Genomic DNA, 26,616 nt, shown 5'->3' with positions numbered 1-26,616 from the left:
GGCATCATTTTTGGAATGAAACATTTTTACCAACACCTATATGGAAGGAAATTCACTTTACTAACAGTTCAGTGACCATTGACAACAATACTTGGGCCATACACAGGTATTCCATCTCTAGCAGTGACCCAGATGCAGAGATAAACATTGTTGTTGTCAGCACATAAATACATGATAAAATATCAATTAAATCTCCATGGGAACACTGATTGTGTTTTATATTGAACCCTAGCCACCAAAAATAGCTTCTGGCTATCTCCTCCATCCTTATTATTCCACAATGAGCCTATGAGGTTGGTTGAGAACACTTTTCCTTAACAATGGTGGAATGAAAACCCTCATTCCCCAGTGGAGACAACCAGCCTGCGTGGATAGTTCGAGTCTTCCGGTGACACATAGCTTCAACACCAGGTTTGCTCTCGCGGTCTTGCCATGAAGTATCACGTCCAGAACTTCTGACAATAGTGGATTATTTCTGGTATAGTGGCATACTGAAAGTGGCAACACAGGTGGAGATGGTAGTCAAGAAGGCATACTTGCCTTCATCGGCCGAGGCATTGAGTATAAAAATTGGCAAGTTATGCTGAAAAGATGTATAGAACCCTAGTTAGGCCACACTTATTTTTTTTAATTTAAAGAACCCAATTCTTTTTTCCCCCCGATAAAGGGCCAATTTGGCATGGCCAATCCACCTATCCGGCACATCTTTTGGGTTTTGGGGGTGAGACCCACTCAGACAGGGGGAAAATGTGCAAACTCCACACAGTCAGTGACCCGGGGCCCGAACCAGAGTCCTGAGCGCCATAATACAGCAGTGCCAACCACTGCACCACAGTGCCACCCGTTAGGCCACAGTGGTGTTCAATTCTGGTCGCCACACTACCAGAAGGATGTGGAGGCTTTGGAGAGGTTTACCAGCATGTTGCCTGGTATGGAGGGCATTAGCTACGAGGAGAGGTTGGATAAACTCGGTTTGTTCTTACTGGAATGACAGAGGTCAAGGGAGTGACCTGATGGATGTTTACAAAATTGAGGGGCATGAACAGAGTGGGTAGTCAAAAGCTTTTCCCACCCCCAAGGTGGAAGAGTCAATTACCAGGGAACATGGGTGCGAGTTTTTTTTTTAAAAAAGGGTAATGGGTGCCTGGAACTCACTGCCAGAGGAGGTGGTGGTGGAAGCAGGTACGGTAATGACGTTCAAGGGGCATCTTGACAAATCCATGAATAGTATGGGAATGGAGGGATACGGATCCCGGAAGTGTAGAAGGGTTAGATGGGCAGCATGCTCAGCGCAGGCTTGGAGAGCTGAAGGGCCTGTCTGGGTCTGTATTTTTCCTGATTCTTTTGTTTGATCTGATCCACTCCTGATCATCTTGCCAAAAATGGGCTGGCTGAAAGGTTTGTTCAGATAATGAAGCATTTATTGAAGGTAACTCATGAGCAAGGATCATTGTCTAAACGACTAAGCCAATTCCTGATGTCATACAGGAATACAGCACATTGGACAACACAAAGTTCTCTGGCACTACCCAAAGTAAAGTATCAGTTACACCAGTGTTCTTCAAACTCGGAGGTGCGACCCGCGGGTAGGTCACGGGGGGGGGTGGCGGAGCCGGTGTCCGCTGCGCGTCCGATCGCACAAATCGCCGTGCAGCAGCCAGCTTTTAATAACGCAGCCTGCAAGCAGCCATTAAAATGGCCGCAAACATGTTAAAAAAAAAAATTTGGCCCTTTTGCGCATGCGCAGCGATGATTGTGTGTGCATGCGCAGTGCAGCCGCTATTTTTTTTTGGTGGGGGTCTTAGTGTGAGAGTCCCTCCCCAGTGGAAGCACGCTGTTGGCGGGGTTTGTTTGAAGCGGTGACGCTGCAGCGGGCTGAGTGAGGCGGGATTTGGAGCGGGGAAGCAGCCTGGGGAGTGGGGCCGGAGCTCCGACTGCAGTTTGTGGTGACTGAAGCCTCGGTGCTGAATTGTTTTGGGTTTGTCCCGGGCCCAGGGGTGCCTCATCCCAGGACCGTGCTGCCAAGCGACAGGTGGCCCCGCAGCTCCCCCACCCCCGCCCCAAACACACCGGCCTCTCAGTGGGGCTGCTCCCCCTCTCTGCCTGGATCAGCCGCCCGGCCAGGGTGGAATTAAGGACCCCTCCCAACCCCAGTGTACCCTCTCCCCCCCCCCACCCCCAGTGTGGCCCCCCATCGTGCCCTCTCCCCCCATCTCCATCCTGCCCTCTCTCCCCATCTCCATCCTGCCCTCTCTCCCCCATCTCCAGTGTGCGCCCTCCCCCAGTGTTCCCTTTCCTCCAGTGTGCCCTCTCCCCCCATCCCAAGTATGCCCTCTCCCCCACCCAGTGTGTGCCCTTCCCCCGGGGTGCCCATTCCGGTGTCCGGTTCCCTCCCTCTGACTGCGGCACCTCCCGTGCCGCTATTTTTAAAAAACGGTTGCAGCCTTTTGTTTTACAAGTTCGGGGGGGGTTATTTATTTTATTCGATTTTTTTTTTTTTACAAGTTCGGGGGGCCTTTTATTTGATAAAATTTTACAGGAAAAAATGCAGAACTTTGGACAGATGGAGACTCCATACTTTCCGACACTGGAAGGCTTCACCTTCATCCAACAGGTTGCATTGGAGGAGCGTGTACGAGGGCCAAAGGGACCCAGAACCATTTCCTCCATTTTTATCAGCAGCAAACAAGGTACGAGAAAATGGTGGGTCGCTGAGATCGGCCGGCGTGGGTTGCGATGGTCGGCCGGGTTGGGTCCCGAAGGTTGGCCGGTTGGTAAAAACGGGTCCCCGGAAAAAAAGTTTGAAGTACACTGAGTTACACAACATTTGATTAGCTGAAGAAGTCGCCCAAGGCAAGTGAGATTGTGGAGAGGAAACAGCAAAATCAGGTTTTGCGATGTGAGAACAGGGCTAAACATAGTCTTTTTCAGAAAGGTCAGGAAGTATTGGCAAGGAACTATACCACCAGTGAGAAGTGGATACTTACCTCATCTTAGCACAGACAGGACCGGTCTCCTAAACTGTTCAAACTTTTCATTTCATGTACTTAATGATCTGTTGAGCTGCTTGCAGAAAAATACTTTTCACTGTACCTCGATACACGCGACAATAACAAATCAATCCAATCCAATAGGCCAAATGATGTGGAGAAGACACGCTGATCAACTTTTAGCAACTAGAATTAGTTTGCCATAGACAGAGCCAACGAGTCTGCAACAAACTGTGTCAAGTGAAGACCTAGACATTCTTGACAACCTGACAATACTACAGAAGATAGTTGAGGACACTTTTAACAGCCTCAGAAAAAGTCTACTCAGTTGATACAACTATGGATGACATCCAAACTAAACCAAAAAGCAGAGAGGTTTGCTAACAACCACACAGAAATAGAAGCCCTCCAAAATGTCCAACTTATTGATTTGTATTTATTGTTTATGTTGTAAATTTTGATAGTTAACTTTTATTGTGTGTTTCTCATTGCAGGAACTTCTAATGCACAGGGGGAGGGCAGTGTTGTGTATTCTCGTTTGTTCCTGGTTTGAAACAAGGTCATTTAAGAGTCTGATCATATGACGTATTGATGACATAATTTACAGTTGGCGTGGGCAAATGGACAGTCTATCCCAGCAGCCTGCAGAGCAAACACCTTTCCAATAAATCTCTTGTTTGTTTGTACCTTTGTGGTCTGCAAGCCTATCTTGTAAATACAGTGTGGTAGTCATCACATTGTATATACCACATACGAGATGTAATACGGTAAGGCTCCTGTACTACAGGTACGGGGGTAGATCCCCGCCTGCTGGCTCCGCCCAGTAGGCGGAGTATAAATATGTGTTCTCACCGAGCTGTAGCCATTTCGGCAGCAGCTGCAGGAGGCTACACATCTCTGCTTAATAAAGCCTCGATTACACTCTACTCTCGTCTCGTCGTAATTGATAGTGCATCATACAGCACACCTCCCTACTATTCAACCTGCCTGAAGACTTCACTTAGACTCAATTCCCCCGTGTGCATCACCACAGGAGATTCAGTCATCAAATATGCCAAAATAAGGATAGTAAAACACAGTGACATAACCAGAACATGATGTGGAGATGCCAGCGTGGACTGGGGTGAGCACAGTAAGAAGTCTTACAACACCAGGTTAAAGTCCAACAGGTTTATTTCAAACACGAGCTTTCGGAGCACTGCTCCTTCCTCAGGTGAATGAAGAGTGCATAACCAGAACATAATAAGTTAAATTAAAACAGATCAAGAATGGATTTGCTTAAAGTCAGGAAAGGTTGTGAAAATAAATAACCGCAGTTGTTCAAAATATTATGTGGCTATAGAAGTATGGGCCTCAAGTCTTTTTCACATCCTTGCAATTCTCCTGTATTCTGCTTCATCTATTCTGTTCAGGTGACCAAGCAGGGCAGGATAAAGAAATCTTGTAACACAAAATAATTATTCTGCACATAATAATTTTAATTTATTAAAAAAAATTTAGGGTGCCCAATTCATTTTTTCCAATTAAGGGGTAATTTAGCGTGGCCAATCCACCTACCCTGCACATCTTTGGGTTGTGGGGTCGAAACCCACGTAAACACGGGGAGAATGTGCAAACTCCACACGGACAGTGACCCAGAGCCGGGATCGAACCTGGGACCTCGGCGCAGTGAGGCATCTGTGCTAACCACTGCACCACCATGCTGCCCTGCAAGTCATAATTGACCATTTTCAGTTTTAAATATATGAGAGGATAAAGATTCATCCTTTGGAAACTACAATATAAGTAAACCCCTCTATTAGGACTGAACAGAACTGAAGGGTGGCAGGAAGAGAAAAATCAGATCAGTCAAATATGCTGGTTCCACTCATGAAATAGATTTTCTCATGTCTCATCTGTTCCTGCAGCACAACTGAAATCCCTTAATGGGCATATGTTTCTAGTGCTTCAGCTAAATTCTTGTGCAGCATATCTGCACTTGTTTGTGTCTCTACTACTGCCTGCAGTCGCTGCACCGAAAGATGAACGCACAAGAGGAAACTGCAAACACCTCTTTGCTTGCGCTGCCATGAAGTTTTCCGAACAAGCATTAACCCAAAAGTACAACTCGCCAGGATAAACCAAAAAAAGAGGCGACGGCCATTACACGTTGGGGGATCGCGATGCTACAAATTTTGGCCAAGGAGACTTGGGATCTAGATTTTAGTGTCCAGGTTTTTCAGAACAAAAGAAGCAGAAACCATTAAACAGATTTCAGGTGCTGGGAATGGTGTCCCAGAATATGATGCAGCTGGTGGGTCAGTTCACTTAATGCTATGGATTAGGTTCAACGTTATTTAGCATGGAGCAAACTATAGCAATGCAAATTATCCTGCCAGAGAGCACCATCCCCCTCCCAAATCTACTGAAGCCCCAATTTGACATCCTGGTGACACCATAAATCTTATTCTACTGAGAGTCAGCAAGGGTCCTAGAGGACTGATCTCTATTGAAAAAGTTGATAATATTCTCAGATGGGTCTCAATGCTGATGATGAGTGTGTAGTCAATTGTACTTGGCACTCCTAACAACATGCAAAAATTGACCATTTTCTTGCTAATATGCAGAGTTCACAGGAAAATTGCACACTGGGCAACTTGTGTAAACACACTTGGCACATGTTCAATGGTGGACAGTTAACATACATGTTCCCTTGAAAGGAGGCAGAGAAATTGAAGACCATTGCAACTCTGTACTGCCAGTCTTAGCCAGTCAGTGTCTCCGTTAGAAAATAGGTTCTCGGCCTGAATAAATTAGGCGACACATGTTATGGACTCACTTTGAGAGTATTCGTATTGTTGAGAGACTGCTTTTGTTGGTAAACGGAAGAAAAAGAGTACTTATGGGCAGATGCCAGCTGATCTCAGTGCCTGGTGAGCTACCATGTGAAGACCTTTTCACATTCCCTCTTGAAAATTAAATATTTTTGTCCTCAGCCTAAAGACGAGAACAATTTGGAGCATTACAGCATGAAGCAATGCTGCACTACGTTTTGCTGGGGGGGGAAAAACATAAAACTATGGGCTTGGAGTAGGAGTTGATACAGCACCTTCAGAACATAGCTTATAAGCCTATTTCCAACAGTTAGAAGTTGTCCGAAATGCTTGTTAAATGGTATATGTTTCAGAAGTGAAATTCACTGGGGAACATCAAGAAACATTTTTTTAATGATTTACATGCAGCAGATACTATTTTCCACAGGTGCTGCCAGAGTTTGAAGAATTTGAACAGGTCTTTATAAACAGTGATTTGGCATGATGCCCCAAAATTAGGCAGTAAGTAGGAGGGAAATCAAGTCTCATAACTTGTGATATGATAAAGCTGTTCAAATACCATTATGTGGAGATGCCGGCGTTGGACTGGGGTGAGCACAGTAAGAAGTCTTACAACACCAGGTTAAAGTCCAACAGGTTTGATTCAAACACGAGCTTTCGGAGCGCAGGTCCTTCCTCAGGTGAATCTACAGGTGAATTCCTCATTCACCTGAGGAAGGAGCTGTGCTCCGAAAGCTCGTGTTTGAATCAAACCTGTTGGACTTTAACCTGGTGTTACAAATACCATTAGGCTCAAGTTTAAAATTTGATGTAACGTGCTGCTTTAGGAATGTCACCTGGGTACTTTTACATTGGGAGTATTCAGAAGACTACATCACTGAAACTACATTTACAAATCTCCACATTCATGGCTCACTTGTTCATAGATCTTAATCTGCTGCTAGAAACATGACCTTTCCTGCTGGTATTCAAGGGCAAAGAGCCTGGTTCATGAAGCCCAAGCTTGCAAACTAAATCTAGCTTCCAATATTGTGCAGTTTGGCACAGAATCAGAATGCTACCATTAGTTACCCTGAACAAAAGTAGCAACATGTAAAAGCTACTTTACGAGATCAAATATAATGCATTACAGCTCAGATCACATACTTAAAATGTCATGAAAGCAAAGATACCAAGTTAATCATAATTATAGCTCATCTATATGGACTTCCAGGAGGCATTCAAAAAGGCTCAATACAGGGAATTATTGGCCAAACTGAAAGTAAATGGACTAAAAACAAAGCTCTGGAAAAACTCAGCAGAGAAACAGAGTCAATATGAAGTCCAATATGACACTTTTTTTTCCCCAGAAGTGAAGCAATTCAAGTGAAGAACTGGGTGGCATGTTGGCACAGTGGTTAGCACTGCTGCCGCACAGCTCCAGGGTCCAAAGGTTCAATTCCAACCTTGGGTGGCGTTTGCACTTTCTCCCAGTGTCTGCGTGGGTTTCCTCTGGGTGCTCCGGTTTCCTCCCACAGTCCAAAGATGCGCAGGTTAGGTGGATTGGCTAAATTGCCCCTTCTTGTCCAAAAGTTTAGGGGGGGGGGGGGGGGGTTACGGTGATAGGGTGGAGGCATGGGCTTAAGTAGGGTGCTCTTTCCAAGAGCTGGTGCAGACTCGATAGGCCAAATGGCCTCCTTCTGCACTGTAAATTCTATGATTCTATGAGTCAGGAAGTGATGGATGATGTGTTGGGTATGCTGGGTCTGCGAGGACTGCGTTTACCAGAGCAGTGAGAGAGACAGGCTCCCAACACTTGTAGAAGTACAACTCTATTTTATTTGACTATGAGCTGTTAAACATACTTGCACTGTGGGTCGACACTATGTTAGGTTGACTGAAGACCTATGGCTAACCTGACCAAACTGTACTGCTAGCACATTGTAGATGTTCGTGCTGCTGATTACAGGCTGAGAAACTGGAAGTTGTGGAGGACCAAGGGGATTTAGAGGTGGTGATGTGAACGAATGACGAAATGTTTACTGTACCTGTGCACCAGTAATCAGAAAGGTTAAATGATTGTTAGTCTTCATAATCAGGGATTGAAATTTGTTAAGTGAGGGAAAAAAAACATTGCACACAAGCTTCGGTCAGTCCCCTCAAAGTACTACATCAGGTTTTGGCACAAAACCTTCCAGTCAGCAGTGAAGCAGCAGCTGTGGGAGGGTGGGGTGCTATGGCAAGGGAAAAGAAAGGGATGAGGTTGGTGTTAATCGTTCAACATGTTTGGTCTTCCCAATAGAGTTTCCACTGTTAAATCACTTTAAACCCAGGCGCTAATGGTTTGATTGACAGCCGAGTATCCTCGGGTAAATTTAAGTTCCAAGTCTGGCAGAGTCGATACCCGAAGCTGTCCAGGCAGTGCAATTTTGCCCATCTGATGTTTGAAATTCCTGGGTAACAACCGTGCATAATTGTGCATTTGTCCCTATTGTGATCAGAAATCCAGGCCTATATAATTAGCCTTGGAAGGGGTAACAGTGCAGATTCATCCGGTGGGAAACCAGGTGTAAAGGGTTTGCATTTATACAACTCCTTCAACATAATACAACTTCCCAGGGTACTTCATGGGACATTATAGAACAAAATTTGATATTTAAGTTACACGCGGAGTTTGAAGAGTAGATGAACTAAAGTTTGGTCAAAGTGGTAGCTTTTATGGGGCATCTCAAGGGAGGACAGTGGTGGAGGAAACTTCCAGAGCGGAGGGCTTTGGCAGCTGAAGGCACAGACAGCAATGATAATCAAGAAGCCAGAATTGGAGAAGCACATAAATACATCTCGGGAACAAGGATGAGAATTTTTAAATTGAGGTGCTGCTTGACCAGGGGTCAATGTAGGTCAGCAAGCACAGGAGTTATGGATAAATGGAACTTGGTTCAATTTCGTACACAACGTCATCCAAAGCACTGTTGTCTACGGTTTTGAGACCAGCCAGGTGTGCACAAAAGAATGAAGACTATAGGGAACAAAGGCATGGATCTCAGCAGCAAGCAGGGGCAAGTGTAAAGTGGTGTGAACTGGTGGTCTTAGTGATGCTGTGCATAAGAATTTCTCCCAGCATTGAATATGACACCAAAGTAGCGAACGGCTTCACACCATTGTAAGGAAGAGGTTTTTGTGAAAAAATTATTGATTTGTTGGATAAGGGCATCAAGAGACAGTAGCTAAAGGCTAGAAATAGAGCTGACAGAGCACCAAAATCGCAAAACATGATTGGGGGCGGAGAATATGTTCCGGCGCCAAAATTGCAGCGGGTGGCGATTTGACGCCAAATCGCTATTCTCTGTCAGAGGCATCAATGTGGTCTGGAACGCATGTACGGTAGACACCATTTTGCGTGTCATTAGTGGGCCTGACCCGGTATTCTCCAGGGCCTCCGCAATGCTCTGCCTCTGATGGGCTGGGTTTCCGATGGCGCAGTTCACTTGCGCTTTTAAGAATTGTGAAACCGGCGTTGTGGCTGCAGACGGAGAGAGAGGGGGTACTGAAATTGTCCAACATTGCCATAATTTGTTGACAGTTATGCCGCTGGCCAGGGGCTTCTGCCAGGATGAGTAGTGGGGGGTGGCCAGGAGGTGGGCTATGGGGTCAGGGTAGATGGGCACGGAACACCAGTGCCGCAACCAGCAAGGCAGCCATGCAGTTGCACACACTGCTAACAGCCCATTGTCAACTTAGGGCTGTATAGGTGTCCCTTCCCCTCCCCCAGGTCACCCCCCTTGGTGCCCTCTGACCCCAGTCAAACCCATCAGCTGTATGGGCACGCTCCAGCACAACGAGTGCCATTCTATTGTGTGCGTGGGGATTGCAATGTGTATATGTGGCAGCAGCTTGTCAGCCGCCTGAGTGTCAAATACAGACCCAGTGTATCCTGCACCATTTTCATTGGAATTGATTGTGTTCCACATGGCGCCAGTGCTAGCCCCTCCACAGTTGCTGAATTGATCTAGGTTCGGCACCAGTTTTCCTGTCGTGAAAGTCCATGAATTCTGCGTTGGCGTCAACACTTTTAAGTCTCAGAAAAGAAGAATCCCGCCCCAGATATTTTGCTACTAAATTGTGTAATACACTGGAATGGCTGAATTGACTATTCCTGTTCTTATGTTCCAGTGGCAAACAGTTTAATCAGAAGCAAGATGTGAAGATTGCTCCGAAAACTACATTTCCCATGGAGGCTGCTTTATTATAATGTTCTTCTCTTAAGAAGGATTCTTGCACAGGTCATATTAGGTTCTTGCACATATCCTATTTTGTTCTGTCATTCTTTTTCTATGTACATCGCTGCCCTAAGCTGTAACTGTAGATATTGGGACACACTTTGCAAAGGTATTTACATAAACTGCAGAAAAAGTGGTTACTGCGAGACTGCACATCAGATCAAATCAACCCTGGCTTTAGCTGGTACGCTGTTTGATCAGATTTTGTTTCCCTAGCTAATATGATGAAATAATACAAACATGTCAAGGCATGTTTCAAAGTGATTTAGAACATATTTCCTTCAGGTCTTCATTGTCTACATTGCATGTTGTGTCTCTTAGGTAAGATGTTAATCGAGGAGTCTTCTGCTCATTCATGACACAACTGGTGCAAAAACATACCAGGGAGTAATCTATGGTGCCTGGACCAACATCCACACCTCACTCGCATTTAAAAACAGATAATATCTATGTCAACACATTATTCATTAACATAATGGCTGATCTCATTTTTTAGCCTTTAGTTTGTATCTCTTGATACCCTTATCTAACAGATCAAACCGATCCAAAATGTCAATATTTTAAACCAAGCCACTTCCTGGCAATGTGTGAAGCTGAACCAGGCTGTTCACTACCTTGGTGTCATATTCTCATCCACAAAGACCACCAGCTTCCACCTCAAATATTGTCCAATGCTTGCCCCTGCCTCAGTTCACCTGCTGCTGAGATCCTCACACATGCCTTTGTTCCCAATAGACTTCACTCTGCCTGTGCACTCCCAGTTGGTCCCTTATGCTCTATCCTCCGTAGGCTTATGGTCATCTAAAGCCCTGCTGCCTATGTGCTAATATGAACCAAAATTCCATTCACCCATAACTCCTGTGCTCACTGACCTACAGTGGCTCCTGGTCAAGCAGCATCTCAATTTTAATGTTCTCGTCCATAACCTCACCCCTGCTCATCTCTGCAATCTATTCCAGCCACAGTGCTCAAGGAGATAAATATCTGCACCTCCAAAAAAGAAACTGCTGGAAAATCTCAGCAGGTCTGGCAGCATCAGTAAGGAGAGAAAAGAGTTCATGTTTCAAGTCCAGATGACCCTTTGTCAAAGCTCTTTGTCAGCTTTGACAAAGGGCCATCTGGACTCAAAACGTTAGCTCTTTTCCTATCCTTACAGATGCTGCCAGACCTGCTGAGATTTTCCAGCATTTTCTCTTTTGGTTTCAGATTCCAGCATCCGTAGTAATTTGCTTTTAGATCTGAGCCTCTCTAATTCTGGCTTCTTGAACACCCTCTATTATCATTGCTGCAGTATTAGTGTCCGTGCCTTCAGCTGCCAAGCCCCTCAGACATTTCCCTCCTTTTAATGGTGCCCCTTGGAACCTACCTTTGACCAAGCTTTTGTTCATCTCCTCATATATTCTTGTGTAACTTGACATCAAATTTTATCTCATGAAGCACATCAGAAAAGTTGTATTATGTTAATGGAGTTGTAGAAATAAAAAGTTGTTAATAAATACAAACCAGTTCTGTGGTGAAATGGACTCGAAACATTAACTCTGTTTCTCTCTCTCTCTCAATGGATGCTGCCAAACCCACTGACTTTACCCAGTATTTCCTCTCAGATTTCCAGCATCCACAGTACTTTGCTTTTACAAACCCTTAACCCTGGTGAAACTGCATGATCCCCCTTCCAAAAACAAATAGAAAGGCCTTGATTTTCTGATAGCAACAGGGACAAATGTTCAGGTGTGCACAGTGCTTGCCCAGAAATTTCAAAACATCTGACTGACAGAATAACACTGCCTGGACACTTCAGATAATTATGCTACTGTTAAAGATTTGGCCTTGCTCAGAAATTTACCCCAGGATAATCATGCAATCAACCACAGGTATAATATTCCATGTTGAACGTGATTAACAGTGGAAGCTAGATCGGGAAATAAACCTGTTGAACAATACCACCAGTCATTCTTTCTATGTTTGTGTCAAATACAGAATACAATTCTGCACAGGGAACTGACCAAAGCTTGTACAACTGCAATGTTTCTTTCTTCACTAATTAATTCCAATCCCTGAGACGAAGGCCAACAATCCATTAACCTTTGTGTATTGTACCTGTACACCAGAAGATTTGAAGCTGGTCAATGATACAACAGCGCCAACTGGAACAATTTTCCAACTTTGAATAATGCGCAGTTAACACTGCAATATGTACTTTAAAAAAAAATTAACCCTAATACAACAACACAGGCGATGACATGGAAAATCCCTCCAGCTTCGGACAGGCCCAAAACATGTAGACATGGTTCGTGGGCCCCACCGTGCACTGCCCACACGCTTCCTCCACCCCCTCAAAAACACCTGCTCATTCGGGCCACCGTCACGTGCGCCCTGCGGACTACTTTATATTGAGGCTAGGCCTAGCGCACAAAGAGGATGCATTGACCCTCCTCAGAGTCTCCTACCATGACCCAGCGTCCAGCACCTTCCTCGGCTCTTCCTCCCACTTCACTTCTATCGGTGCGTCCCTCCAGGTCATTCATTCTTTGTAGATCTCTGACACCCTGCCCTGACTGACCCCTTTTTGACACCACGTTGTCTTTCAACCCCGGGGGCGGCAGGTGAGGAGGAAAATACACACCCGTTTCCTTACATAATTTTGCACCTGTGAGTACCGGAACCCATTTCCGCTGGGCAGCTCATACTCCTCCCCCAGTCCCTCCAAGCTTGGGAAGCAGCCCCCCACGGGTAGGTCTCCAAACAGCTCAATCCACGCCTGGAGCCCCGCAAAAGCCACCCCCGGTGCAGAACGAACCTGTGATTCCCACAAATCGGAGCACAAACTGAGGTCCCCTTCAGCTTAAGGTGCTGCCGGCACTGTCCCCATACCCTCAGGGCGACCACCACTCCTCCCCCCTCACCCTCTCCCGGCCCCCCCAAAATCTCAGCTCCAGCAGCATCTTTACCCGCTCATACAAACTCCGAGATCAACGTATTGATCTTCCTAAAGACGGCCTTTGAATTAAAAATTGGAAGGTTCTGGAACATGAATAAAAACCTCGGAGGAGCCTTCATCTTCATGGACTGTACCTGCCCCATCAATGACAGTGGGAGTATGTCCCACCTCTTAAAATTCCCTTTCATTTGCTCCACCAACCGGGCCAAATTCAACTGATGTAATTGCTCCCATCCCCACGCCACCTGGATGCCCAGATACCTGGAACTCACCTCCACTACCTTAAACGGCAGCTCACAAAACCTCCTCTCCTGCTCCCTCACCTGGATCGGAAAGACCTCACTCTTTCCCCATGTTTAACTTATATCCAGAGACCCGGCCGAATTTCACCAAAATGTCCATGATCCCCCCCCAATATTTTCCAATGGGTCCTATATGTAGAGCAACAGGTGGTCTGCATATAGAGAGACCCTATGCTCCGCCCCTCTCCCCACTATCCCTTTCCAACCCCTTGACGCTCTAAGCGCCATTGCCACTATTGCCAAGGCGAAGAGCAATGGGGAGAGTGGGCATCCCTGCCTCGTCCCACGATGCAGCCCAAAACCCCCAAACTCACCCAGTCCGCCTTTGCACACGCTGCTGGTGCCGGATACAACAACCGGACTCGATCCACAAACCCCTGCCCGAACCGAACCAGTACCTCCCACAAATATTCCCATTCCACCCCATCAAAAGCCTTCTCCGCGTCCATAGCAACCGCTACCTCCACATTCTGTCCCTCCAAGGGCATTATAATGTTCAACAGACACCCAACATTCGCCAACAGATACCTCCTTTACAAACCCCGTCTGGTCTTCCCCTATCATCCCCGGCACAGTCCTCAATCCGCGAGGCCAAGATCTTTGTCAACAATTTGGCGTCTACATTTAGCAGTGATATTGGCCAGTAGGACACATACGGCTCCGGATCTTTGCTCTTCTTCAAAAATTAAAAATATCGAGGTCTGCAATAGGGGTCCCAGACCTCCCAAAAATCTTTTTCTAAAATTCTACCAAAAAACCATCTGGACACAGAAAGGGGCTCCTGCAGGGCACGAGGTCGGGGCCTTTTTCTCCGCAGTGGGAAGAGCAAGATACAAACCCCCCCCCCCCCCGAAATTGGTGGCAGGGGAACCTCGGCGACGGAGCGATCCGGCGGCAGCAGCAGGTCCACCTTCCTCCCCCACCACGGCACCAGAGCGCAGGCCAGGAGCGGAGTGGCAGCGGCCCGGACCGAAGCGGGGCTGAGCCTGCGGAGAGGAGGAGCGACCAGAGACCCAACCAACCCCACCAGGAGAGCAGCGGGGACCGACCAAACCTACTGGAAGAACTACTGGATGCAAGCATACTAGACAAGGGAAACTAGTGACATGTACGACCAACTGACAGAAAGGACCGACACCGTACTGGACGCAACAAGAAAGAAATGGGAGGAGGACCTGCGGATTAAGATAGGGTGAGATCTAGCGAAGCACTACATAGGGTCAACTCCACCACCACGTGCGCAAGGCTCAGCCTGACGCAGCTAAAAGTGGTACATAGAGCCCACTTAACAAAAACCCGTATGAGTAGGTTCTTCCCGGAGGTAGAGGATAGATGTGAACGGTGCCAAGGAGGCCTGGCCAACCACGCCCACATGTTCTGGTCTTGCCCCAGACTTGTGGGGTACTGGACAGCCTTCTTTGAGGCAATGTCCAAAGTGGTGGGGATGAGGGTGGAGCCATGCCCGAAAGTGGCGGTCTTTGGGGTCTCGGACCAGCCAGATCTATTCCTGGGGAGGAGGGCGGACGCCCTTGCCTTTGCCTCCCTGATCGCCCACCGTAGAATCCTGTTTGGCTGGCGGTCAGCAGCACCACCCAGAGCTGCAGAATGGCTGTCCGACCTCTCGGAATCTCTCAAATGGAGAAAATCAAATTCGTCATCAGATGGTCAGACGACGGCTTCCACAGAACGTGGGAGCCATTCACGCAAATGTTCCGGGACCTGTTTGTGGCCAACGAACAAGAATAGCCAGGTAGCCAAGAATCAGGGGAAAGTGGGGGGGGGGAAAGAGAGAGAGAGAGACGGGAGCTGGAAGGAAGGCACGAGATGCCAAAACGTGCATGACATCTCCAGGAGCGGGGAACAAGGAAAATAAAGATGGAGGGCTGGAGGAGCAGCAGAAGCGGAGGCGAGCGCGGGATGGCAGCGAGACCCGTCCGGGAGAAGCAGGCGACAACAACACAAAACACAGCCAAGTAGCGCACACTGTAATTATCTCCCCGGCACCCAAATGTATATTTGCCTGCCCAATCCCCCCCCCCCCCACCCGCAAACAGTCGCCTACTTACATGGTGTAAATAATTTTGCCTTCTGTAAAACTCCTCAAATACCCCATTCATCCCACCGGGTCCAATACCTTCACTGTTAACATCCTTCACCCTCGCCACCTCCTGCTTCCTGAGTTTTGGATCAGCATCCTACTAGCCTTCTCCCTTTACTCATACACTGCCCCTCTGCAACTACCCTACTGTCTTCCCCGTAGACACCAGTCCAAACTCCATCTGAAGCTTCTGCCTCTTCTTCAGCAATCCTGCATCCGGGTACCTCCTGTCCACCCGCAGAATCGCGTCCACCAACATTGCCACCTCTGTTCACTCCTCCTTCTCCCCGTGCACCCGGATTGATACAAGCGCCCCATAATCACTGCCTCGAGTGCCTCCCACAGCGTGGTGGCGGCCAAGACCTCACCTGTATCATTAAGTTCCACATAGCCCAGATTTCGTCCCTCACCCACCTCCTCATCAGCTAACAACCCTATGTCCAGCCTCATCTGCGGCCACTGGGCCTGCCCTATCTGATCGACTCACAGGTCCACCAATGCAGCACCTTGTCTGTAACCACAATCGCTGCATACCCAGTGTCAACAAACCCCACCAATAATGTCGTACCCACCACAAAAAGGCCTCCCACCCCTCCACCATGCACTCCATGAAGCCCTTCAGCTCCTGCGCCACTGCCGGCACCCTCCCCAGCCTCGGGCTCAGCCAGTCTAACCCTGGATCAATGACCATGTTAAAGCCCCCCCATAATCAACTGGTGCGAGTCCAGGCCTGGGATCTTCCCAAGCACACGCCTCAAACTCCACATTGTCCCCATTTGGGGCATAAACACTGACCAGAACCACTGGCATCTGCTCCAGCTCCCCACTCGCCATCACAAACCTTCCCCCCCCCCCCCACCAAATCTGCTACGATACTCCCCACCTCAAACGCCACCCGTTTGTTTACCACCCCCCCCCCCCCCCCCCCCCCCCCCCCCCCGGCACGTCTTCATGTCTAATCCCGAATGGAAGACTTGCCCTACCCACCCTTTCTTTAGCCTTGTCTGATCCTCGATCTTCAAATGGATTTCTTGTAAAAAGGCCATGTCGCCTTCAAACTCTTCAGGGGAATGAAAACACACGACCGTTGAACTGGCCCATTCAGCCCCCTCACGTTCCATGTGACCAACCAGGTCTGAGGGCCTCCTGTCCACCTCCCCTGCTGATCAACCATACCCCTTCTTAGGCAGCCCCTGGCCCATGCCACGCGACCCTCCAGGCCCACCCTTTGCAAGCAGCCCACTCCTACCCTTAAACAAAACACCACCCCATTCCCCTCTACACTAACCACCTGACCATCCCCTACTGTGCTCCCTTAACTAGCCTGCCAAGCTAGCCTGGCAGCCCCCACCCTACCCCCCCCTGCTGATTTCCCCCCCCCCCCCCCCCCCTCCCCCCCACTTCATAAGGTGCACCCTCAATCGCAACAAACATTTTGAAGGAGAAGTCTCCACCAACCAACAAAAAAGATACAGGAAAAAAAAAAAAAATGGAAAAAAGCACATACATCCTCACACCTCCTCCACAGTTCAATGTGCTCCTTCTCCTGCCAGTCTATTGTCTCTTAATAAAACCCCATCGCCTCCTCTGGTGTTCCAAAATAATGTTCTTGGCTATTAAAAGTCACCCAGAGTGAGCCAGGTACAACATCCCAAATTTCACCCCCTTTTTAAAGAGGACAGTCTCCACCAAATTAAACCTGGCTCTCTTCGCCAGGTCCGCACCCAGGTCCCGAGACACCCAAAGCTCGCTCCTCTCCCAAGTGCATTTGCTCGTCTGCCTCGCCCATCTCAGGATCTTCTCCTTGTCCAGGAACCGATGAGGATGCACCACCAGCGCCCCCGGCCGCTCATTCGCCTGTGGCTTCATCAGAGCCCTTTGCGCTCGGTCGACCTCGGGGGGCAGGTCAACCGATCAACTTCTCCCAACATCTTGGCTACATACATGCCAGCGACTGCTCCCTCGATGCCTTCAGGCATCCCCACAGTTCTTAGGATCTGCCTCTTGGAGAACCGCTCCCAGTCCTCCACCTTCTCCTGTAAGCGTTTCAGAGTCTCCTGTATCACATCTATTTTGGCCACCAATGAGGCAAGCTGCTCCTCATGCTCCCCCACCGCCTCCTCCACTTTCCGAGTAGCTTGGCCCTGGGACTCAAGCCTCTGCTCCAAATTCCCACTTTTAATGGTTCCACCGCCTTGGCTATGTCCTCCTGGACCTCCCAACATCCGTCGGTTAAATTTTTCATTTAAAAAAAGTCCAGCAGTTGGTCAGTCGACCACTGGGCAGGCAAGCAGACCCTTTACCCTCCGCCATCTTAACCTGTGTCGCACGAAGATCCTCCTGCTCCAACTGCTCCCTTCTTCTTGACCCACTTTGGTCCGTGGCACCATCCACCCAGCAGAGTCAAACTTTTCTCCAGTCACCCCGACACCTTTTGTCTGCAAAACATCCACCCTACAAACAGGGAAAGCAACAAAAGAAAAAAAAAAAACAGACTCAAGCTGGAGCTGCCAAATGTGCGACCACTCACATCATGGCCGCCACTGGAAGTCGATTGCAGGTGGGTTCTGTTGGGGTGGAGCTTCCCCTTCCCACCCCAATGCCTTGGCATGGCTGGGGACCTGTTGGGAGTTCCTGCCCTTGGAAAAGGTGAATTTTACGGGGCTGGTATTTTCCAGTCCTGCTGTAGCAGATTCCCTCCATGGCGGTTGGAGCAAACCAGTCAATTGTCCATTAACTTCAGCAGGATTCAAAATCCCTTGGGTGGGCAGGTGGGCGATAGATTCCAGAGCATTCTTTTGAAGGGAGTAAAAAAAAAAGATGGACACAAATTTATAAAAGGGAATAAGGATGAAGTCTTCACGAGGATTTTGCAGGCAAAGAAATAGGTAGCAGAAAACAAACAGAAGGCCAAACAATTGAGCAGAATAACTGATGGTACAGAACTGAAAAATACCAGGGTGAGACAATGTAGTAAAGACATTTCTTGGGAGACAGTACAATGGAGCACTTTGATGAGAATCTCCATGAACTTTGGAATGGCAGATTATGTCCAACTAATTAAGCTGAATTTGTACAGCTGTCTCTTCAGACTTTAGGAAGGCATCTCAAAGTTGATAAAGTTCAGTGCAACAGATCACTGAAAATGCAAGTACACAGAATTACAGGTAATCCTCAGATCTGGATTTTGTAACTGATGATTGGGAGATATAAGACGGTAGGAGAAAAGGGAACAATCTGTGAACAAGTGTTGTTCCTTCAGCATCTGTAGTGAGGCTACTACCTTTCCCCATATATTTTAATAATTTGATTGTAGGAAGCGAGAGACATTTTCCAAACTTAACAGATGACAGGAGGCACAGTACGTTGTGTATATAGGAACAGAAAATCACAAAAAGGGACATTTTTTAGTGGTCAAAACTGTGACAGATAAAGTTCAACATGAGCAAATGTGAGAATGTGAGGTTTATCTACTTTGGATTGTAAAGAGGCTTAATTGGAATGTTTTCTTATTGATGTAAGACGAAGAGCGACGGAGACTGAAGAGGTTTGGGAGTCCATGTAAGCAGGCCACTAAAAACAACTACACCGATACAGTAACTAACTAATCAGAAAGACTACAGAATGTTGGTCGAGGTTTGAAATACGAGAAAATGAGGAAGTAATGCTCTGGTTGCAGAGTCATGGCATTCAATCGCAGGAACAGGCAGAGGCCTTGAAAAGGTGTACAGTGCAGATTCCAGGACAAGGGTTAAACAGTGTACTGGCCAGGTGCATATGCTTGACTGGAATTCTTTGGAGTTCAAGGTGATCGAATTCAGCATTTTGAAATGATAATGGGAAAGAACAGGGGCGGGATTCTCCCCTACCCAGCGTGGTGGGCCATACCAGCGCCGAGGAGTGCCGTGAACCACTCCAGCGTGTGCAGGTTTGGCACCGCACCAGCCGGCGCGGAAGGGCCTCCCCTGCTGGCACGAGCTGGCGCATACGTGGGAGTGCCAGCGTATGCTGGCGTCATCCCAGCGCATACGCAGGTGAGGATTCTTCTCCGCGCTGGCCATCATGGAGGTTGACAGCAGTCGGCGTGGAGGGAAAGAGTGCCGCCACGGCACAGGCCTGCCCGCGGATCGGTGGACCCCCCCCCCCCGGAGGACTCGGCAGGCCGTCCGCAGAGCCAGGTCCCGCCGGTAATAACCTGGTTTGAGATTGGGGGGGGGGGGGGGGGGGGGGGCACTGCCAACGGCCCCCAACTGGCATGGCACAATTCCCGCCCCCGCCGATAAACCGGCGCCGTAGAATTCGGCAGCCAGCGTCGGGGCAATGGGGCGGGATTCACGCCGCCCACCGGCGATTCTCCTACCCGGCAAGGGGTCGGAGAATCCCGCCCCAGTTTCTCTATCCATCTTGGGTTTCCTCACAAGGGGAAGTAGAACGAAATATAATTGATGCTAAGCTATTAAGGATTTAAATTAGGGAGCATTTTACCCAAAGGATAGGAAAATTCTGGAACTCACTCCGCCAGAAGGCTACAGTACAGGGTAACTTTAAGTTCAAGACTGAAGATCAACAAGAGTTATTGCTATACAAGGCATCATGGAGCAAAGGCAGCAAAATGAAGTTGAGGTATAGATCAGCCCTGACTTAATTGAATGGAGGACCTGGTCCATGGGGCTTCAGTTCCCAAGCCCCAAAGAAATAGAAATGATCCAGACAGGTAGGTCCAGCTCCACAACCGTTACCATCAAGTATGAGAGCAACTGTGTTACGAGAACACTATTACCTCCCAAGTATTTTCCCATTTGGGTCACTGTCACCCAAAGTCTTAGAAATGTCTCTACCCGCTAACATTGTGGGGCCACCACAGAGGTTGAAGGCAACAGGTCACATCACTTTCTTTCCAAGTGTGAAAGAACTGCAGCTGTTGGTACTACCCATATTCAGATAAACCTTTTTCAATTTTAAGTCAGTGTCACACAGAAATGGCTATTTATTAACAGGCCACTTCACATAACTAGTCCACATAAAGGAAGATAACTAATATACTGAGCAGTAGCTTAATCCCATGTAACTGTCTGATTTTCATACACTTTTTTTTTTTTTAATCATTTTTTCGTTCAACCATTCATCTAGCCCATTGTTAAATGTTCACTTCCCAAATGTGGTTCATTCCATTGTTGCAGGAAAATGTGGTATTGATGGGACAAAGAAAAAAAGGGACCAAAGTGGAATCACATAGCATAGGCATTTTATAAACTGGGTATTACAATATTTGCATCTAGCTTTGAACCTGAACCAGTGGGATAAAAGAATCGACAGATCCGTGATGAACAGTTTACTGGAAATTCATCCTGCTTTACAGTGGACTCAAGGTTATCCATTATTGGTATTCTCAAATTATGGCTAGAGGCAAATAAAAAAAAAGTTATCTTGTTTCCATCATTCCCCTGGTTTTTTGACATCTGGTTAAAGTAAATAGATCATTTTTGAAGTCTGCTCCATTGGGTTTATGCAAAACATTAATTTGCCTTTTCCTTGCATACATTGATGGACCCATTGTGTATCTCCAGAAAAATCTCACTTCTAAACTCAGCATTTTGGTAATATTGTTGGTAACAAATTTATCTGCAGGTTAGATTCACAAAGAAAAAAAGAGAGAGAAAAAAAAAGACCATTATCCGCCTCACTTGTGCAAGATTAAGTTGTTTTGCAACAATGACATTTTGCGAGGGGGTGGTGGGTGGAAAGTAGCAGACAGAATTCATCCTGAACATCGCTAACACCTTATTCAAAAACAAAATAGGCACCAACCATTTCCTGGTTCATACCCCAGGGTAATGCCTTGGCTAATGTTACAAAAGCTTAACAATTGACAAATCGGTTATCAGTTAAGTGGTGCATTCTCCATGGCACCACTTGTCCCCTTCAGAGTCCACTTGCCAACCAATCAGCACTCTGTTCCCATGCAGTACAAATTCTTGTTCCCTTTCCAATTTGGTATTCTGGCAAGTTGCCCTGATGAGTGGAAAACAAAAAGTTTTGACAACACGTCCCTTTTTCAACAATACTAAAATAGGTTTGTTCAATTTTTAACCATTGAAAATGACTGACTCTGATTTCAGGATTTAGTAAGGATGCTTTCATAGGTGTACATTTAGATCTTACAGCATTGAACTCCAGATTTATTCAACTTGCACAACACACATGATTAGAAGAATTGTAAGACAAAGCAAGTTTCCAATCTCTGGGGGAGGCACCAGATACAAGCAAGGAAGTTTGCCCAAAAGAATCTCAAACATTAGGGTGCACAGTGGTTAGCATTTCTTAATCATGGTGCCGAGGACCTGGGTTTATCCCGGTCCACTATCCGTGTGGAGTTTGCAGATTCCCCCCATGGCTGCATGGGTCTCAGCCCCACAACGCAAAGATGTTCAGGGGAGGTGGATTGGCCATGCTAAATTGCCCATTAAAATTGGGGAAAAATATCTTTGCGCCCTTAAAAATACAATTGTTAATAAGTTTCATTTTCAGTGAGATAAGGAACACTTTACATGCCAAGCACCCTCCTTTCACTCACTCCCCATCCCCCTTACAACAACCAAACAATTGTTAGCTTCGCTTTCAGTACTTGCAAAGTAAAGAGAACATTTCACAATAATACATTAACACACCATGATAGGAACAGGAATATGCTTCTTCCTGTGCCTCATAGAAGAGTTTACAAGAACATTTTAAACAGACTAGCAGGCCATTATGTGGACCACGTACACAGAGACACACGAGCGACACCAACAGGTAATTGTATTCCCTATAGACATTGCAAATCAACAGAAGTAGCAATTTAAGTTTACTTTTACAACAGCCAAAATAGAGATAGCTCTCCTCCACTTAGTTACAAATAGCAAATATATTCACTATCTGTGTAAACAGGTAATTGGAACACATTCCCATATACAAATCGATTTAGGTTTCATAGAAAATAGGAGCAGAGTCAGTCCTGAGTCTCCTCCACTATTAATTGTCATGTTTTTTCATTCAGCTCAGTAACCTGTTCCCGCTTCCCCCCCCAAATCCTTTGATCTTTAGCCCCAAGAGGTATATCCACTCTTACGGAGAAGTTAAGAAACCCATTGTAAAATGTAAGTTAATTGCAGAGTCTGTCATAAGGTTGTTTCTTTGAGCTAATTCAGAGATATGAAGCTGAATGCTTCAAGAAAAAGTATACTCTGATCACCTTGTAAGCAATACATGCAGGGATTAACAAGAGCATCAAGAGAAACCATACAATTGTTTGCATTGATTTGCCAAGAAATTAAGAAACATCTTCTTGAAAATAGAGATTGGTTCCAATTCTACTATTTAAAAGTTAAGCCATTTGATATCTTGCTGACTTTTTAACTATGATATTACTGTATTTCGACAAATAAATATGACTAAGCCTAGTCTGTAAAAAGTGATCCAATCGAATTGTTATCACAGGTCATCGTTAACAGTCAATCTTCAGATATGGGAATTTCTTCACAACAAAAAAGAACACTCCCAAGTACAGAAGATACATAGGTTTCTGAAAAGAATTAGTCAACACAAGAACACTAATAATCTCCCAACTGCAAAATACTATAGTTGCACTCTAGTACAGTTAGGGGGTTTGTAGGGACTGTAGTCAATGGAACATACTGCATATCCGGGCACAGGCCCTGCACAACTACAGAAGGCCTGAAAGACACTGCCATCCCCCACCCCCAAAAAGATCTGGCGACAAACGTTCTACTATAAAGACAAGGATTGTCAATTGCTCATTGGCCTTGCCTTCAGTGACAAAAAGAGGATAGCAACATTCAACAACAACTTTCACTTATATAGCATCTTTTAACACTGAAAACAGGTCTCATTGTGCAACATAAAAGCATAATTGAACAAAATTGGGCATCAAGTCAAGGAAACATTAAGATAGATTATCAAAAGGTTCAAAACAGAGGCAGAGTTTAATGAGTGAGAGACAGAGGCACAATAATTCAGGGAGGGAATTCCAAAGGTTAGGGTCCTAGGCAACTGAGACATGGAAACCAATAGTTGAGTGAAAGTAGTGGTGAATGTACACAAAGCCAGAGTTGTATCTCTGGAGAAAACCACAGAGATTTAAACACAATAGTTAAATCCTTAAAATTGAGGCATTATGAGACCAGGAGCCAATATAGATCAGAAAGAAAAGGGGTAATGAGTAAACAAAGACATGTCATAAGTTAGGATAAGGGCAGCAACATTTTGTGTGAGTTCATGGCTCTGGAGGGTGAAAGGCGGGAGGCCGTCAGGAGGCTGGCTGGAACAACACTTGAATCATTGAGTCTGGAACGAACAAAGGCCTTGATGAAGTTTTTAAGTTGCTGATGAGCTAAAGCAAGAGCTGAAAGGAGAAATAACACAGATGGAAGTCAGTCATGGGATGGAGAGGATATTGAAGACATCTCAGCTCAAGGACAAAGAAGATCCTGAGGTTGCAAACAGTCTGATTCAGGCCAGGATAGAATCAGTGGATAGGGAATGGAGTTTATGGGGAGGACCAAAGTTAATTTGATCTTCCTGAAATTTAAGTTGGAGGAACTTTTCACCTCATCTAGAGATGGATACTAGGTTGTGAAGCAAGGTGGCATGGCAGAGCGGCATACCCAGTGGCTTGGCAGAGCGGCGTACCCTATGGCAGGGCAGACCTGCGTACCCTGTTGAATCCAATGTTGGATTTTCAGATTATGCCACCAAAGTACACACACAGTTTAAGAAATAAGAGTGGGACAAGGTTACATCTTTGGTGGATTCCTTCGCCAATAGTACAGGGAAGATAAGCCAATGGAGGATCTTATCTGGCTCCAATGGAGTAGCTAAGTGTCTCTGGAAAAGGAACGCTGGATAACAGCAGAGAAGAATCAGAGAAGGTAATGGTATCATGTCAATGACTGCAAACAGGCTGAGAAGGATTATGATTACGGGTGGCACAACGGTTAGCATTGCTGCCTCACAGAGCCAGGGACCCGGGTTCAATTCTAGCCTTGGGTGACTGTCCCGTGTGGAGTTTGCACCTTCTCCCCATGTTGGCATAGATTTCCTCTGGGTGCCCCAGTTTCTTCCCACAGTCCAAAGATGTGCAGGTTAAGTGAATTGGCTGTGCTAAATTGCCCTTTAGTGTCTAGGTTTGGGCAGTTTAGGTGGGGTAGGTAAGTGGGCTTAGATAGTGTGTTCTTTTGGAGCATCGGTGCAGGCTTGATGAGCTGAATGGCCCCCCTTTGCGCTCTCGGATTTCTATAGGAGGGATAGTATTTACTGTCATAGGCACATAGGATCAATTTGGGCAATTTCAGTGTAGTGGGGTGGTTATAGAGAGGTTCAATTTAAGAGAAAAATGGGCAAAGATTTGGGAGGTGACACTACATTCAAGAGCATTGTTGAAAATAAAATGAAGTTGGAGATGGGGTAATAGCTTGCAAAGGCAGGGTCAATTATTTCCATCCCTAATGTAGACAAGCATTATGCAACATGTGCCAATCTCAGCACAAAAGCACTTTGACTTCATTTGGAGGTAGGAATTTACTAAAAGTTGCAGGATCCACCCTAATGGCACACTCCACTCAGCCCCTTACAATTCACAATTAAACCAGACATGCGATCAATTAAACCCCAAATGACAGCTAAATATCATTTTGTATTATACCACCCAAAGTGTAGCCAATTCTAATGCCAGAAAGCCAACTCCATCAATGCACCTGTCCACTCAGCTGTCCTGTCAAAGAGCATCTTTAAAAAATATGTAGCTACACTCAACTGATACCAAGAACGGTAATGCATTTAATTCCCAAAACAAGGAAACGTGACACAATTTAACAGAAATACATCTGAACCCATTACATATCATGTAATCACTGCAGCGTGACTTTCACAATCATCCAAAATAATGTCATGTAACAGGGAACAAAATAAAAACAATTATTTTTGGCTCATATCACAACCACGATTCCATTTCAGGAGCCCTCCACGCACCTCAAGATTGGATACAATCTGGGAACCCACGCCAGATATATACATATGCAAAGTCAATACTGTCCATTTATGTATTAATAATGCTGGCTGGTGTAAAACCACCAGTCACTAACGTAGGGATGTTTTGTTGAAGGGTGGGGAAATCACTATCTTGCTTCACTGATTGAATTTAAACCCTGGTTGTTCTTCCCCCCGAGTAGAATGCACGGGGGAGAAGCTGGCACCAGCCAGGTGAGGAGAGGGCAAGGTTAGACTCAGCATTGTTGCGAATTGTTCGCTGGCAGGCGGTTCTCTCCACACACCAGCCCCAGCAACAAATACAGTTCAGCATACAATAGGATAACACTGTGTTTTTTTTAAACACGATCATTTGATTCAATTAGTGAAAAAAGACAAACATGAAAAAGAATGTGCTTTACAAAAGCCCCAAAGTAACAATTAGCTCAGATAAGTCACCGGTAAAGTTCAACAAGCGCATAATTGTAAGCAAAACAAAGCACAATAGGGCTCAGTGCCAACCAAGTCAGATACCCATTTACCTCGTATTATTTTAACTCTGATTATAAAGCAGCCCCACAGATACACCGGAATCAGCTTTAGGAGAAGATCACCCTCCCTTTCCCCAGTCTCTCACCGGACAGTTTCCCACCGCTGTCTCCTTGTCTCCTTCTGCGCTGTAAAATGAAATAAGAATTGGATTTCTCCGTCACCCAGAGCTTGAGAGCATTTTTCAGCAGCACTTCTTCAGGCTTCAGCCACATAATGAAACCCCTCACGCGTACATTAGAAATTGATATCAGGAGGTTTTCACCCTTTTCTCGCTCAAAAGCTAACCACTACGATGGGCTTTTCTGTCTGCAAACGCTTTCTTTCCACCTGTACCGAGCCTAACAGTGCACCTTCCCCGGGACACGCTCAACGCTAATATTTCACCTCCAATTTCCGGATTTCACTCGGTTTTGAGTCTTCCGGTTCTAACGGAGGAAGTCCCACCCCAAATTTGCAACCATTCAGAACTCGTAGGTACTTATTTTCTGTCTTCATGAACTGGTAATCTATTCCAATGAGAAAATGAATGTCTACTTGTGAATTAATCCACTGAAACCACAGGGCGAGTCGTAAAATGGTCGAGTTCGGCTCTCCTACAGTATTCCTGCAGTTCTTGCCCATAAAAGGAAACAATATAAAAT

At 46.3% G+C, this 26,616-nt stretch overlaps 1 protein-coding gene across 2 annotated transcripts in view; it reads right to left on the bottom strand.

The window, feature by feature from the left end:
* Positions 1 to 26,371, bottom strand: part of LOC119977071 (TBC1 domain family member 8) — a 146,835-nt gene extending 120,464 nt beyond the window's left edge. For both annotated transcript variants that reach the window (XM_038817642.1, XM_038817643.1), the window contains exon 1: positions 26,061 to 26,371. In XM_038817642.1, the coding sequence (XP_038673570.1) occupies positions 26,061 to 26,187 (127 nt within the window). In that variant the 5' untranslated portion in view covers positions 26,188 to 26,371. The remainder of the gene's footprint in view (positions 1 to 26,060) is intronic.
* Between the last annotated feature and the right edge of the window lie 245 nt (positions 26,372 to 26,616).

This window comes from Scyliorhinus canicula, chromosome 14 (genome assembly GCF_902713615.1).
Source record: "Scyliorhinus canicula chromosome 14, sScyCan1.1, whole genome shotgun sequence".
Taxonomy (NCBI): domain Eukaryota; kingdom Metazoa; phylum Chordata; class Chondrichthyes; order Carcharhiniformes; family Scyliorhinidae; genus Scyliorhinus; species Scyliorhinus canicula.
Note: the sequence above shows the minus strand (reverse complement) of the source record. Positions and strands in the feature narration are given on the sequence as shown.